Below are 14,318 nucleotides of genomic sequence, written 5' to 3'. Positions count from 1 at the left end.
AATGTGCCGGGGGGTGCTCACTGCTCAACCCCTGGCTCTTCTACAGGTCCTGCCCCCAGTCCACCCCTTCCCACCCCCTCCCCTGAGCATGCCATGCCCTCACTCCTCCCCATCCCCTGGCCCCCGAGCCTCCTGCCTGCCACAAAACAGCTGATCGGGAGGTGCGGGGAGGGAGGGAGAGGCACTGACTGGCAGGGCTGCCGATAGGTGGGAGGTGCTGGGAGTGGGGTGGGGAGCTGCTGACATTTTACTGTGGCTCTTTGGCAATGTACATTGGTAAATTCTGGCTCTCTCTCAGGCTCAGGTTGGCCACCCCTGACATAGAAGAAAGGCATAACATGACCTTTGTTAGTTATGATTTGTTTACAGATGGCAGGGAGCAAAATAATGATGAATTAACTTTGGTTAACCAATAACTTTTATTGTGGGTCACTGTTTTCTAACAAAAAAGGAAGGGCCCAGACTCAAAAATACAATTTTAGAAAAATCCCTTTGAGTTTATAGATGAGCTAAATCTGACCATGGTGCATCTACTTGTACTATAGCATATCAGCCTCTAGAAAGGTAGCCAGCAATCTGTTCCCTTATAAGAACAAGAAGTGGACATTGTCAACAGCAGGCAGAAAAGCACGGCTTTCAAGATGTAGAGACAGAAACACACACCAGGATATGAAAACTACTGTGCTATTGTCAGCATCATGAACAGAACCACAGAGGCTTTCAGATCTTAAAACCAAACCGCACACCTGTTCCTTCCCCCTCAAATAAGTGACTACTTACAAAAAAAACCCAAAAAGTTTCCCCAATGTTGCACTGAGAACTGCCATGAAACGACAAGCGAGAGAGCAAGTTTCTAAAACACATCTTCTCATGAAATGCTCTAACTGCAAGTCCCTTCCAAACCAAAGAGTTATACAAATCATGCAATGTTTGCATGTTCTACCACAGCTATGTTACCCTCAATATACGATGCAAGTGTGGCATAGGTTTGGTGCTGTCCCACTGCACAGGGGTCAGTTGCGCCCACTGTGAAGTTCTGTTTCAACCATAGGAAGGTCCCCTTGTTCATGGCTGCATATTTAACATCCCCTGAGCCTGCTGCTCTCCTCCAGCAGAGAACAGCCTAAGCCAGGCCTGCACAACTCGTAAAGCGGCGAGGGCCACATTCCTCCAAAGAAAACAGCTGAGGGCCGAAACCTCCCGGCCCCGCGGAAACACCCGCCCCAGGGACGCCCAGCCCTGCGGAAACAAACCCTCCTTCCCCAGCGCCGCCCCACCAAAACAGCTGTGGGCCAAAAAGGAAGGTTGGGGGTGGGGCGGTGATACTTTATTTTAAATCAACCAGGGGCTCCCAGCTAAAGAGGTGGCTGGGAGCCCTCAGGGTCAAATTAAAGGGCCCGGGGCTCCGGGGGCTGGGGGAACCCGGCAGGGCCGGCTCTAGGTTTTTTGCTGCCCCAAGCAAAAAAAAATTTGGCTGCCCCCCTTCCCAGCCCTGGGCTCCCCCCTGTACCCTCCTGCTGCCCCAGTCCTGGGCTCTCCCCCCCATTCACACACACCCCTGCCGACCCAGCGCTGGGCTTCCCCCTTTCCTCCCCACCAGTGCCCTCCCTCCACCCTGCTGCTGCCCCAGCCCTGGGTTCCCCCCCACCAGTGCCCCCCCACCTCCTGCCACCCCAGCCCTGGGTCACTGGTAACTCGCTCCCAGGGCGGGTCATTCAGCCGGAATTTTGGATGTGCACAAAACACAGACAGGATTGGTTCCCATGTGGTTACAGAGCTGCAGTAAAGTGGAACAATTTTCAGCTTGTGTGATTGGAGGATATCTGGATGCATATTATAAGACTGTCCTCCATAAATGAGGAAAAGTTGAGGAGCCTTTATTATTCTTTTGTTCCACTCTTTGTTTCTATGGGGAATTTGCCAATGCAATATCACTGTCTTCCTTTCAAACAAACAAAAAGGCAATGGCTGTTGAAAATAGCAATTCCAGTGCTAATAAGCATTTCTTGCTCAATTTTATCCTACTTTTTCTACAGCAAGTTACAGTGGATCAGTATATTTGATTTGGAAGAAATGAAGTAAAAGCTGCCCAAACCGAGCTTGAGCACTCCTGAATTTTGAGGTGTTCAAATCTGGAAGGCGGGTGCTTGGGGTGGGGGCTGTGGGCTCCACGGGGGAGCATGGCAGCAACTGTCTGGGGCTGCACGGAGCCAGACACGCTGGTCTGAGTGGCACAGTAAGCGGGCTGGGGGTTGGAGAAGGGGTAGGGGGTTCCAGGGGGCAGTCAAGGGACAGGGAGCAGGGGGGGTTGGATGGGGCAGAGGTTCGGAGGGGCAGTCAGGGGACAGGCAGCAATTGGATAGGCATGGGAATCCCAGAGTTTTATCAGGGGACAGGTAGGGGCTGGGGTCCCAAGGGGCAGTTAGGGGCAGGGGTCTCAGGAGGGGGCAATCGAGGGACAAGGAGCAGCAGCATTTAGATAGGGGGTGGGGTCCTAGGGGGCAGTTAGGGGCAGGAGTCCCAGGAGAGGGGTATCAGGGGACAAGGACCAGCGGTGCTTAGATAGGGGGTGGGGGTCCTGGGAGGCAGTTGGGGCAGGGGTCCAGGGAGGGGGCAATCAGCGGCCGCAGGTTGGGATTCAAAGGGCTCTGGGCTGCCAGCAGCCGCGGGGAGCCCTGAGCCCTTTAAATCCCAGGCGCGGCTGGGAATCTCTGCGGGCAGCCCAGAGCCCTCTGATTCCCGCCGTGGCTGGGATTTAAAGGGCTCTGGGCTCCCCGTGGCTGCCAGCAGCCCAGAGCCCTCTGACTCCCAGCCGCGGCCGGGATTCAAAGGGCTCTGGGCTGCCCACAGAGTGCCGTGTGCGGAGGATTTAGAATCCCCCCAGGGGTCACACAGTGAGGCTCTGGAGGCCGATGCAACCCGCGGGCCATATGTTGTGCAGGCCTGGCCTAAGCTGTAGTTTCCCAGCCATGGAGCACAGAGGATGAGGACGTGCTGTCAGAGTACACTCCAATGTCTCTTCCAGCTCAGAGTCTTCTGTGTTGCAATCTCTTCCATGAGGAGCCAAGGAGTAGGGTGACCAGATGTCCTGATTTTATAGGGACAGTCCCGATATTTGGGCCTTTTTCTTATATAAGCTCCTGTTACCCCCAACCCCAGTCCCAATTTTTCATACTTGCTATCTGGTCATCCTACCAAGGAGGGCGGAGAGAAGAGCTTTCATGCTGCATTCCCCTCTGAAGGGGTTGGGGGAGACACAGCAAAAGAAAGACCATGCTCCAGGGATCCCAGCTCATGACAAAAGAACATGCTGGCAGAGAGGAATTGACAAGAGCTGTGGGGAAGAGACTATCCAAGGACATCCCAAAGGAAGACCAGAAAGGTGTGTAAAAGGTACACCCACTCCAATCACAGGGTTACCCTTCATGACAAAGTGCTTTCCATTATATGAGGTGATCGATTTACAGCCACTGAAGAGGTAAATTCGCAGTACCAAAATAAGACTGGAGAGGAAGGGGGAAAAGAAAACAGCACATCACATACCCACAATCGATCCAGGCTATAGTACCTCGTCCTTTCACCTCTTGGGCCACGTCGGACAGGAACCTGAGTGGATTTTCAGCAGCGGCAGCTGAAAACAACAGTAATAACAGCGTTAATCCAATCAGCAGATACAGCAATTGCAATCTTTTGCTCAAACCAGAGAGAGAACATTTTTCCTAGATTGCCATTTGTAAGAGAAATCAAATCAGTAACACTTGTGTAATTTGAAAGGAGCGCTGATAAAAGGAAAGGTCCTTTCATGGATTGAGAACTGGTTAAAGGACAGGGAACAAAGGGTAGGAATTAATGGTAAATTCTCAGAATGGAGAGGGGTAACTAGTGGTGTTCCCCAAGGGTCAGTCCTAGGACCAATCCTATTCAATTTATTCATAAATGATCTGGAGAAAGGGGTAAACAGTGAGGTGGCAAAGTTTGCAGATGATACTAAACTACTCAAGTTTCAGAGTAACTACTCAAGATAGTTAAGACCAAAGCAGATTGTGAAGAACTTCAAAAAGATCTCACAAAACTAAGTGATTGGGCAACAAAATGGCAAATGAAATTTAATGTGGATAAATGTAAAGTAATGCACATTGGAAAAAATAACCCCAACTATACATACAACATGATGGGGGCTAATTTAGCTACGAGTCAGGAAAAAGATCTTGGAGTTATTGTGGATAGTTCTCTGAAGATGTCCACGCAGTGTGCAGAGGCGGTCAAAAAAGCAAACAGGATGTTAGGAATCATTAAAAAGGGGACAGAGAATAAGACTGAGAATATATTATTGCCCTTATATAAATCCATGGTACGCCCACATCTCGAATACTGTGTACAGATGTGGTCTTCTCACCTCAAAAAAGATATTCTAGCACTAGAAAAGGTTCAGAAAAGAGCAACTAAAATGATTAGGGGTTTAGAGAGGGTCCCATATGAGGAAAGATTAAAGAGGCTAGGACTCTTCAGTTTGGAAAAGAGAAGACTAAGGGGGGACATGATAGAGGTATATAAAATCATGAGTGATGTTGAGAAAGTGGATAAGGAAAAGTTATTTACTTATTCCCATAATACAAGAACAAGGGGTCACCAAATGAAATTAATAAGCAGCAGGTTTAAAACAAATAAAAGGAAGTTCTTCTTCACGCAGCGCACAGTCAACTTGTGGAACTCCTTACCTGAGGAGGTTGTGAAGGCTAGGACTATAACAATGTTTAAAAGGGGACTGGATAAATTCATGGTGGCTAAGTCCATAAATGGCTATTAGCCAGGATGGGTAAGAATGGTGTCCCTAGCCTCTGTTCATCAGAGGATGGAGATGGATGGCAGGAGAGGAGAGAGATCACTTGAACATTTATACCTACTGCATGCACCACTGCCTACATTTCTGGGAGTATGTCATGCAGTCTACCACAGACTTCAGTATCTTTCTTTCTCCCACCTCCTTCTCCCTACAGCTGTGCACTCGGTGGTTTGCCTTGGAAAGACAGTCTAGTGGTTAGAGTGTTAGCAAAAGCTCTGGGAGAGAGAGGTTCGATTCCTTGCTCCACCAGAGACTTATCTGACCTTTGGCAAGTCACTTAGTCACTCTGTTCCCCATATGCAAAATGGGAATAATAGCACTTTGCTCACTCACAGGGATGTTGGGAGGATTAATACATTATATTAAAGAGATGCTCAAATACTATGGTAAAGGAGGCCTTATTTTAACCCTACAAGTGGCTGCATCTGAAATTCCAAAGATAAATATGGCACAGCATTGCAAAAAATATGCGTAGGTTTTTATAAAGCACTTTCATTCCAAAATACCCCAAACCACTATTATAAGTGTAAAATCTTATTAACAATAATCAGAAAAAAAAATTAAGGAGGGAAGCTAGAAGCATTTTTATTTTCAACCCAATATCTGACTTCTTTAAACCGTTACAATAAAAACTGTTCTAGACTCCAAAAACCTCTTTCGTATTAAAAGAAATCAGCTGCTCCACTATAAAACATAATTTTAATGGAACCATCAAAACCACAAGAGCTCCCATCGCTGGCTCCTCAGCTAACAGAAAAACAACAAGTCTATCACATCCCACCAGGTTAGGCCCTGACCTCGCAAGCTAATCCTCATGAACAGAACCACTTGTCTACACCAATCAACTAGCAAGACTGGAACCTTTCCCAATGGTAGGGTTCCACCTTTGACTCTTCACTAGGGCCATCTGTTACCAGCTAACTCGATTACTAAGGCCTTGAACTTTGCCTACACTAAGAGTTGAAGGCCATTTCAAAGGGGTCAAGTATCAGAGGGGTAGCCGTGTTCGTCTGAATCTGTAAAAGCAGCAAAGAGTCCTGTGGCACCTTATAGACTAACAGACGTATTGGAGCATGAGCTTTCATGGGTGAATATCCACTTCATCGGATGCATGTAGTGGAAATTTCCAGAGGCAGGTATATATATGCAAGCAAGAATCAGGCTGGAGATAATGAGGTTAGTTCAATCAGGGAGAATGAGGCCCTCTTCTAGCAGTTGAGGTGAGAACACCAAGGGAGGAGAAACTGCTTTTGTAGTTGGCTAGCCATTCACAGTCTTTGTTTAATCCTGAGTTGGTGGTGTCAAATTTGCAGATGAACTGAAGCTCAGCAGTTTCTACATGCATCCGACGAAGTGGGTATTCACCCACGAAAGCTCATGCTCCAATACGTCTGTTAGTCTATAAGGTGCCACAGGACTCTTTGCTATTTCAAAGGGGGTTAGCTAACTTGATCTATAAAAACAAGCCAACCTGTTTCCTAGACAAATCAAGGCCTGAGAGTTCCCAGAGGGTAGTTTTAAACAGCAGCACTTCTGCCCCAAAGGCTCTCATGAGAAGGTTCTCTCTCTCTCTCTCCTCTTCAGTGTCCATATGGAGATGCTGGCTGGGTTAACAAGGAGGCATGGGCTGCGAAGAACATTCCTTTTCTGCTTACCAGCTGAATTTTTAAAAAGCATTCTTGTTCTATGTAGGATGTTTATGAAGCACCTGTTATCTTGGAATCTAAGTAACAGGAACCACCTTCTCTGTATACCAGCTCCATAATCCCCAGCATTGCTCCATGTCTCTGCACCATAGGCTCAAAGAAGCTATGCTGTCAGGGACTCCTCCCACTGGAATCAGTACTAAGGAAACTATCCTCGTCCCCAAACACTGACCCTATGTGACTGGCATTTGCTCCAAACAGTACAGAATGCAACAATATACCTAGGCTTGGCCAAATGAGGGTTGTTTTTTTTTTTAATATAATTTCAAGGGATAATATCAATGTTTATTTTAAAGCATTTTTTCAAATATTTATGGCTTTACATTTCACAGCTGCACGAAATTACAGGAGAGGGCTCAACATTACATGTCAAAATATACAAAGAAAATATCCTTTAATCAAATTCTAATAAGTTCTCAAGCAGCATTTTTCTTCCTCTGCTTACCTGTAAATTTCGATGAGTACTGATGAAAATATTTTTTCATTTGTTTGTGTGTGTATGGTGAAATCAATCTTAACAAGACATTTACCAATAAAAACCTAATCCTTTCAAGCCTAAATATACCCAATCGCCAAATCCAGTGCCAAGAAAGCATTTCAAACTGGAAAATACTGGACGAGAACATGGAGAGAGTTTCCTCCACGGACTGCAACAATGGTTGTGGAAGTCATCTGTTAGCATGGAATAAGCATATACCTCAGGTGAGAGCATCCCTCATGATCAATGAATTTTCTGCATGTACCAGAAATATTAAGTAGCACTTGCTTGAGCCCCACATGATATTTTAACCCTTCTCATCAGCAATGTGACTGTCGGCTGACCAGAATCTCAACACAGATGCATGGTGCATATCTGGGATTAGAATCGTGCCCGATGACTTTTTACAGGACAGCAGCTAAGCGAGAGATTTTTTAATTGTGTATAAGGATCACCACTCTAGGAAATGTTAATCCCCCAGACAGCTCTCAGCGCAATGCTTTACATTGTTAAATCCAGCCAATTAAATTAAAAAAAAGAGAGCGAGAACATGACTTTTGAAGGATGCCCATAGGGTGACATTTATTTGACAAGTGTCTGTGCTGAAGTGCTGCAGTTGTACTACTAAAAATGAAAGCTACCACCACTAACAATGTTAAGCCTGGAAAAAAAAAAGTAACTTTTAAAAAGCTGAACAATACAGTTGTCTTACATTTTAACAAATGTTCTTTTCAAATAGAAAAATGTTAGAAACACGATTTATGATTTTCACATTGAGTCTGTTCCGCAGAAATTTTTGGCCAAGTCTGAACACTTTCCCATTATACCAAACATTTAAATATTTTAACAGTATTTAAGTCACACGTTGCGTACGTGCCAGTTTAACCATTTCAGCATAACCCTACCACACCTCGGAAATAAAGTTAATTCCCCCAAGCATCTGCACTTTAGCAAACAGGAGAATTCTATCAACAATAGTTCTTTTGGGGAAAGAACGTTGGAACACCACATTAAGGGTCCAAATTCTGCTTTCAGTTGCAGTAGTGTAAATTTGGAGTAACTCCACTGAAGTCAATGGGGTTACTCGATTTACACCAGTTTAACAGAGAACAGAATTTGGGTCCATCTCACTAAGAACAGTTCAAGAGACATGAATATTAAAAAACAACAATTCCTGGCTACTACCTTTTCCTTACTGTACTTGCGGGGGCTGGAGGGCGAGAAGCAGCAGCAGCATCAAAGAGACTGTTTTGATCTCACTTAACGGCTAATCAGCAGTTCTCATGTGTGCTGGCCAAATGAGCATCAAATCCACAACAATAACAGCATTTTGCATTTCCGCGAGGATCTCAAAGCACTGTTTCTTTTACCTGGCACCATAAATATACCCAGTACTTTATGACACACAGAGCCAGACAGTACCGCTGTCCAAAAGAACTTGCAATCAGTGTCTGACGACACAAAGACACAGGGCAAGATTTCAGTTATGGCTTGTGAGGGGACATCTCTGGTGAGAAGATCAGCAGGGGAGAATTCAAGGAAGACACTGGTTTTAACTAAGAGGCATGGGAGAGACAGAGCAGGTACATACCAAGAAGTGGAAAACTGTTCCAAGGTTGGGGAGCAGCACAAAGGAAGATACAAAGGCACAAACAGGAAAAGGACGTAAAGCAGAAGAGTAAGGAGCAAGAGGAAATAAGATTAAAGAGGTACATAAGAGCAAGATTGAACAGCCTTAAAGGGGAGGATGGAGAGTTTGAATAAGATTGGTAGGCGACAGTGAAAAGATCTTAGAGGGACAAGTGACATGGTATGAGATGAGGGAGACGGGGAGCGACACAAGAGGCCCACTATTATGGTAATTAAGACAAAAGGCAACCATAGAAAATCCAAAGGTGTTAGCAATACAAATGGCTGGATTTAGGTATTCTAAACGTTCATTCATTCTGCCTTACGATGCACCACCCTGAGGTTGGTACTTAAATATTATGGTGACAGGCACATTAGAAATACCCGTGTCTGATAGATAGGCTGTGACTGTCACAGATTCTGTGACCTTCCAGGACCTCCGTGACCTCTGCAGCAACTGATGCAGCTGGCCCGGGGGCCACCTGAGCTGCTGGGCCCGTCCCGGGCCACAGCGCCCTTCCCCCACCAGCAGGAGTTTGGGTGCAGGAGGGGGCTCAGGGCTGAGGCAGGGTGTTGGGCTTGGGGTGTAGGAGGGGGTGAGGGCTCTGGGTGGTGCTTATCTTGGTGGGGCTCCCCAGAAGTGGCAACAAGTCCCTCCCTCAGCTCCTAGATGGAGGCGTGGCCAGGCAGCTCTCTGTGCTGCCTCCACCTGCAGGCGCTGCCCCCACAGCTCCTATTGGCCACAGTTCCTGGCCAGTGGGAGCTGTGGAGCGGGCACTCAGTGCAGGGACAGCATGTGGAGCCCCCCTGGTAGCACCCCAAAGTCCGCCTATGTAGGGGCCGCAGGGACATGCCGGCTGCTTCCAGGAGCCATGCGGAGTCTGCCAGGGAGCCTGCCAGCCCCGTCGGCCCCGCCCCCCCCCGCCCCTTTCCCCAGCAGCAGCGGGGGTCTCAGACCATGCACCGCTCCCCGCCGCCCCCAGAGCACCCGTGCCCCCTCCAGGCTGCCCCCTGCCCCAGAGCACCCAAGTTTCAGTCAGGTGTATAGTACAAGTCATGGACAGGTCATGAATTTTTGTTTACTGCCCGTGACCTGTCCATGACTTTTACTAAAAATACCCGTGACTAAAACATAGCCTGACTGGTAGATATTGTAGTGACCATTTTTGCCAATTGGTAAACAAAGCCATAGAGAAATGAAGTGTCCTATCCAAGGTCACAGAGGGAGTAAGCAACAGAGCTGGGAACAGAACCCAGGAGTCCTGATTCCCAGGCCTTTGCTCTAATCACTAAACTACAACTGTGCATTACAGTTATTAAATACTGAGCACCAAGAGCTTGCTCATCACCGTACAGGGAAAAGACGACAACACTGGCCAACGTTTTAAAAAAATGAGGGCTAAACATGAGGAGTCTGTATTTAGGCACCTAAATAAGTACCCAGGGGCTCACAATCTAGTTCATCAGGCACAAAGAACAACAGTCAAAAGCAAAAGGAGAACTCACCAGATTTGGAATAGAGCACTAATACGTTATTCCGTGTCCTGAGGAGCTTCTTGAAATCCTTGTGGTCACTAATTTTTTCTATGAGTGGAGACACCTTCGCCGAAAACAGACATGCTGGCAGGACTGCCTAAGGATGCAGGAAGTTAGAAATGTAAGTGACAACTTCCCTGCTTGCATGAAAAACAAATGCAGAAAGGCACTTCCAAAACCAACCACTTTTCTGGCATTTCAAACTGTCCGACCTCAGATAACTTAGTGCTTTAAGCAAAGTTGCACAACAATTTGATAAACAAAAAGCAACAACAACAAAAACCCCATTCAATCAAAACTGGAACTATGCAATGTTAAGTATTTCCACAAAGAAATTCCTAACTGGCAAGCATTGGATAAATATTTCCCACCACCACCAAGACAGTTATTTAGGAGGTGTGCAAGCACACCCATTAAAATCTGCTCCTCAAGTAACCTAATTCTTATTTTATTTATCCACTGTAATAATAAATAATAATATAGCACTTATAAAGCATTCTTGCCCGTAGATCCACAAATGTTTTTCAAAGGGGACAAATATTGTCTCTTTTTTTTTTTTTTTTACAAGTAGGGAAAGTGAGGTTAAGGGATTTGCCCAAGGTGACAGAGTCAGTGATAGAGCCAGGAGTAGAATCCAAGGGTGAAATCATGCCCCTACTGTAATCAATGGCAAAAATCTCACTGACTTCACAGGGGCCAAGATTTCACCCCACATCTCCCAACTCCCAGTCCCGTATCTTAGAGAGCCTCCTGAACTGAGTCAGGAGATTTGCTCTCACACATCCTCTGTGACCCTGGGCCAGCCACTTCGGCTTTGGCTACACTTACACTTCAAAGCGCTGCCGCGGCAGCGCTTTGAAGCGCTAAGTGTAGTCAAAGCGCCAGCGCTGGGAGAGCGCTCTCCCAGCGCTGTCCGTACTCCACCTCCCTGTGGGGAATAACGGACAGCGCTGGGAGCCGCGCTCCCAGCGCTGGGGCTTTGACCACACTGGCGCTTTGCAGCGCTGCAATTTGCAGCGCTGGAGAGGGTGTGTTTTCACACCCTGCTGCAGCGCTGCAAATTTGTAAGTGTAGCCAAGCCCTTCATCTCGCTGCCTCTCCGGGTATGGTTGGCCCAGGCCAGCTGTCTCAGGCTCATGGGGCTTAGGCTAAGGGGCTGCTTAATAATGGCGTAGACCAGAGGTGACCAACCTGTGGCTCCGGAGCCACATGTCTCTCTTCAGAAGTTAATATGCGGCTCCTTGTAGAGGCACCAACTCTGGGGCTGGAGCTACAGGTGCCAACTTTCCAATGTACCAGAGGGTGCTCACTGCTCAACCCCTGGCTCTGCCACAGGCCCTGCCCCCACTCCACCCCTTCCTGCCCCCTACCCTGAGCCTGCTGTGCCCTCGCACCTCCCCCCTTCCCCCCAGAGCCTCCTGAACGCCACGAAACAACTGATCAGGAGATGTGGGGAGGGTGGGAGGGGTGCTGATTGGCAGGGCTCCCGGTGGGTGGGAGGCGCTGAGAGCGGGGGCTGCTGACATATTACTGTGGCTCTTTGGCAAATTCTGGCTCCTTCTCAGGCTCAGGTTGGCCACCCCCGGCATAGACGTTCAGGCTGAGGATGGAGCTGGGAGGGTCCCAGATCTTGGGCTGCAGCCGGAGCCTGAAAGTCTACACTGCAAGTCAGCGGACCCTCGGCTCAAGCCCCTCGAGCCCAAGTCAGTTAGCATGGGCCAGCTGCAGGTTTGTAATTGCAGTGTAGACGTATCCTCTGTTCCCCCATCAATACAATGGGGATGATATTTTTGTCACACCTTATCAGCCTCTTAGCCTATGTATGTAAAAAGCCTAGCACAACAGGGCCGGCGCCTCAGCTGGGGCCTCTACTACTTGTTTGCATTACTGTAGCCTCCAGTAATAATCATCCTAACTACTGGACCATTTCGCCTCACTTCTGCACTCTAATCATAATGCATTCATACTAATCAAAAGATTATAGGAAGCCTCACTGGAAAAATTCTCTAGTTTACTTTCACCTTACAGGAAAACCTTAATATTCAATTGCTTAGCTAAAAGCTTTAGTTTATTTGCCTAAGACAAATAAGAGGTTCAGCATTTCCCTAATTACAGTACTAATAGTTAAGTGTCTCATTCCAAGAGAGCTGTAAAACATGCATCCAGAGTGCATATGAAAAAGGAAGAGCCAGTTCTTGTTGCATCCTGTCTGCTACAGACCTGTGTTCAAAAGCAAGACACTTAGCCAATCAAAGTCAGAGCTCTCTGCTCCAGGCACTAAATTTGCAATGAAATGCAAAATTATTTACAAGCAACAGCTTGTCATCAAGGCCGAAAAACAAAACCCAAAATCCCTAAAAGCGATGTTATTTGGTGGCAGACATTTCCGAAGAAAAGATATTTCAAATTCCTGATTGGACAGAGTATTAGCCCTGGGAATGAAATACATTGTTTGGGACCCTAAAGTTACAGAAAACTATACTGACACTTACTCTGTAGTTGTAAAAAGTCACGTACACCTATAAATGAACAAGTTACCCCACTCCACATGTAACCTCCCAACAGAGTATGATTCTTAGTCTCACTCTAGTGGTTAGACAACAGATAGAGATTTGTAAATCCACTCCGACCTCCAAAATAAAACAGGCTTGCTCCTTTAGCTCAAGCAGCAGGGGCTCTTTTGGAGAGGTCCACAGTTCAATCCCTGGAGTCAGCAGTGTTGATACAAGTATACTGCTTGAGCTAAACGAATACACGTTCTAGCTATTAGAAGGGACAGATAGCTGCACTGTGTTAAGGGGGTTACACATACCGAAATTCAGCTTCATGGAATTCCACAGGCGTCAATGAATGGGATGAATTTAACACATGGACTGAAAAGGGTCTGTTTACACAATCCGTATAATTATTTTTCTTTTAAAAAGAAAAAAAGGGGAGGGGGGATGGGCATGATTGAAGTTCTCACAACTTTATACCAGAACTATAACAGGTTTTTCAAAAATCTGCTCAGGTTAGGGATTGCCAAATTTGTCTAGCATGCAAGAAAGAGAGGCTGAAACTATGCACTTTTTATTTGTCTAGGAAACCAAAAATCAATAAGACTACACTATGGAATCATTGTCTGAGAAAATCTGAGTTTAAAACTCAAAGCCATTTCCAAAATGTCACTAACACCAGGCTGCAGCATAAACTGGTAAACTTTATTTAAAAGCACTTGTATAGATTTACTGATAGTTTGGAAGAAAAATTGTGTCTTTTCCAGACAGAGAAGCTGTGCAGCCAATTTCAGTGAATTTTTATGACAGAGTTATACTTCCGTTGAAAACATGGATTCAGGAAACAGTGACTTTAATGACAGCCGCGTACGTGTTGTCACCAACACAGAATTTGTTGTGCTGGTGTAACTGCAGTCCCCTTAAAGGGGAAGCCCCTTGCACTGCACATATCCATTGCTACCTAGTACAATTTGCTCTGCAGCTATCAATGTGGGTTATTCATTCATTCTTCTACCACACCAATCATTGTGATCCCCAAGTGCCTGTCCATTTTAGATCATAAATCCACTGGGGCAGGTGCCAGGTACTGCAGCATGCCAAGTACACTGATCGCCCTCACCAAATAAATCATTGTCACCTTCTCAGAATTAAGATAAATGTTGCAGCCACAAGAAACCAAGGTTCGATCTGAAAGTATTGAGTTATACATGAATATAGCAATTGCATATCAGTCTAAGCATAGGTGCCAACTTTCCCCAGTGCCAGTGGGTGCTCGTGCCCCCCTGCCCCCAGCCCTGACTCCACCCTTTTCCTGCCCCTGCCCTGCCCCCATACCAACCCCTTCCCTAAAGTCCCCACCCCAACTCCTCCCCCTCCCTGCCCCTATTGGACCCCTTCCCCAAATCCCTTCTCCGGCCTCTTCCCCGAGCCCCCGCGTACCCCCCCTCCCTTCCCTCCCAGCCGCAGAAAACAGCTGTTTCGCGGCACAAGAGCTGGGAGCTAAGGGGACAAAGCAGGCACACGGCACGCTCAGGGGAGGAGGCGGAGGTGATCGGAGGGGGGGAGCTGCCCGCCGATTTTTCCCCATGGGTGCTCCGGTCCCGGAGCACCCACAGAGTCAGCGCCTATGA

General features: G+C 47.0%; 1 protein-coding gene across 1 annotated transcript in view; it reads right to left on the bottom strand.

Annotated features, from left to right (window-relative positions):
- The window catches only part of PDIA5 (protein disulfide isomerase family A member 5), a 128,874-nt gene that overhangs the window by 101,769 nt on the left and 12,787 nt on the right, over positions 1 to 14,318 (bottom strand). The window contains exons 2-3 of the mRNA XM_045032179.1: positions 10,163 to 10,289; positions 3,544 to 3,631 (exon numbers count right to left, since the gene is read on the bottom strand). Of these exons, the coding sequence (XP_044888114.1) occupies positions 3,544 to 3,631; positions 10,163 to 10,289 (215 nt within the window). The remainder of the gene's footprint in view (positions 1 to 3,543; positions 3,632 to 10,162; positions 10,290 to 14,318) is intronic.

The sequence above is a fragment of the Mauremys mutica genome, chromosome 10 (genome assembly GCF_020497125.1).
Source record: "Mauremys mutica isolate MM-2020 ecotype Southern chromosome 10, ASM2049712v1, whole genome shotgun sequence".
Classification (NCBI taxonomy): Eukaryota; Metazoa; Chordata; order Testudines; family Geoemydidae; genus Mauremys; species Mauremys mutica.
Note: the sequence above shows the minus strand (reverse complement) of the source record. Positions and strands in the feature narration are given on the sequence as shown.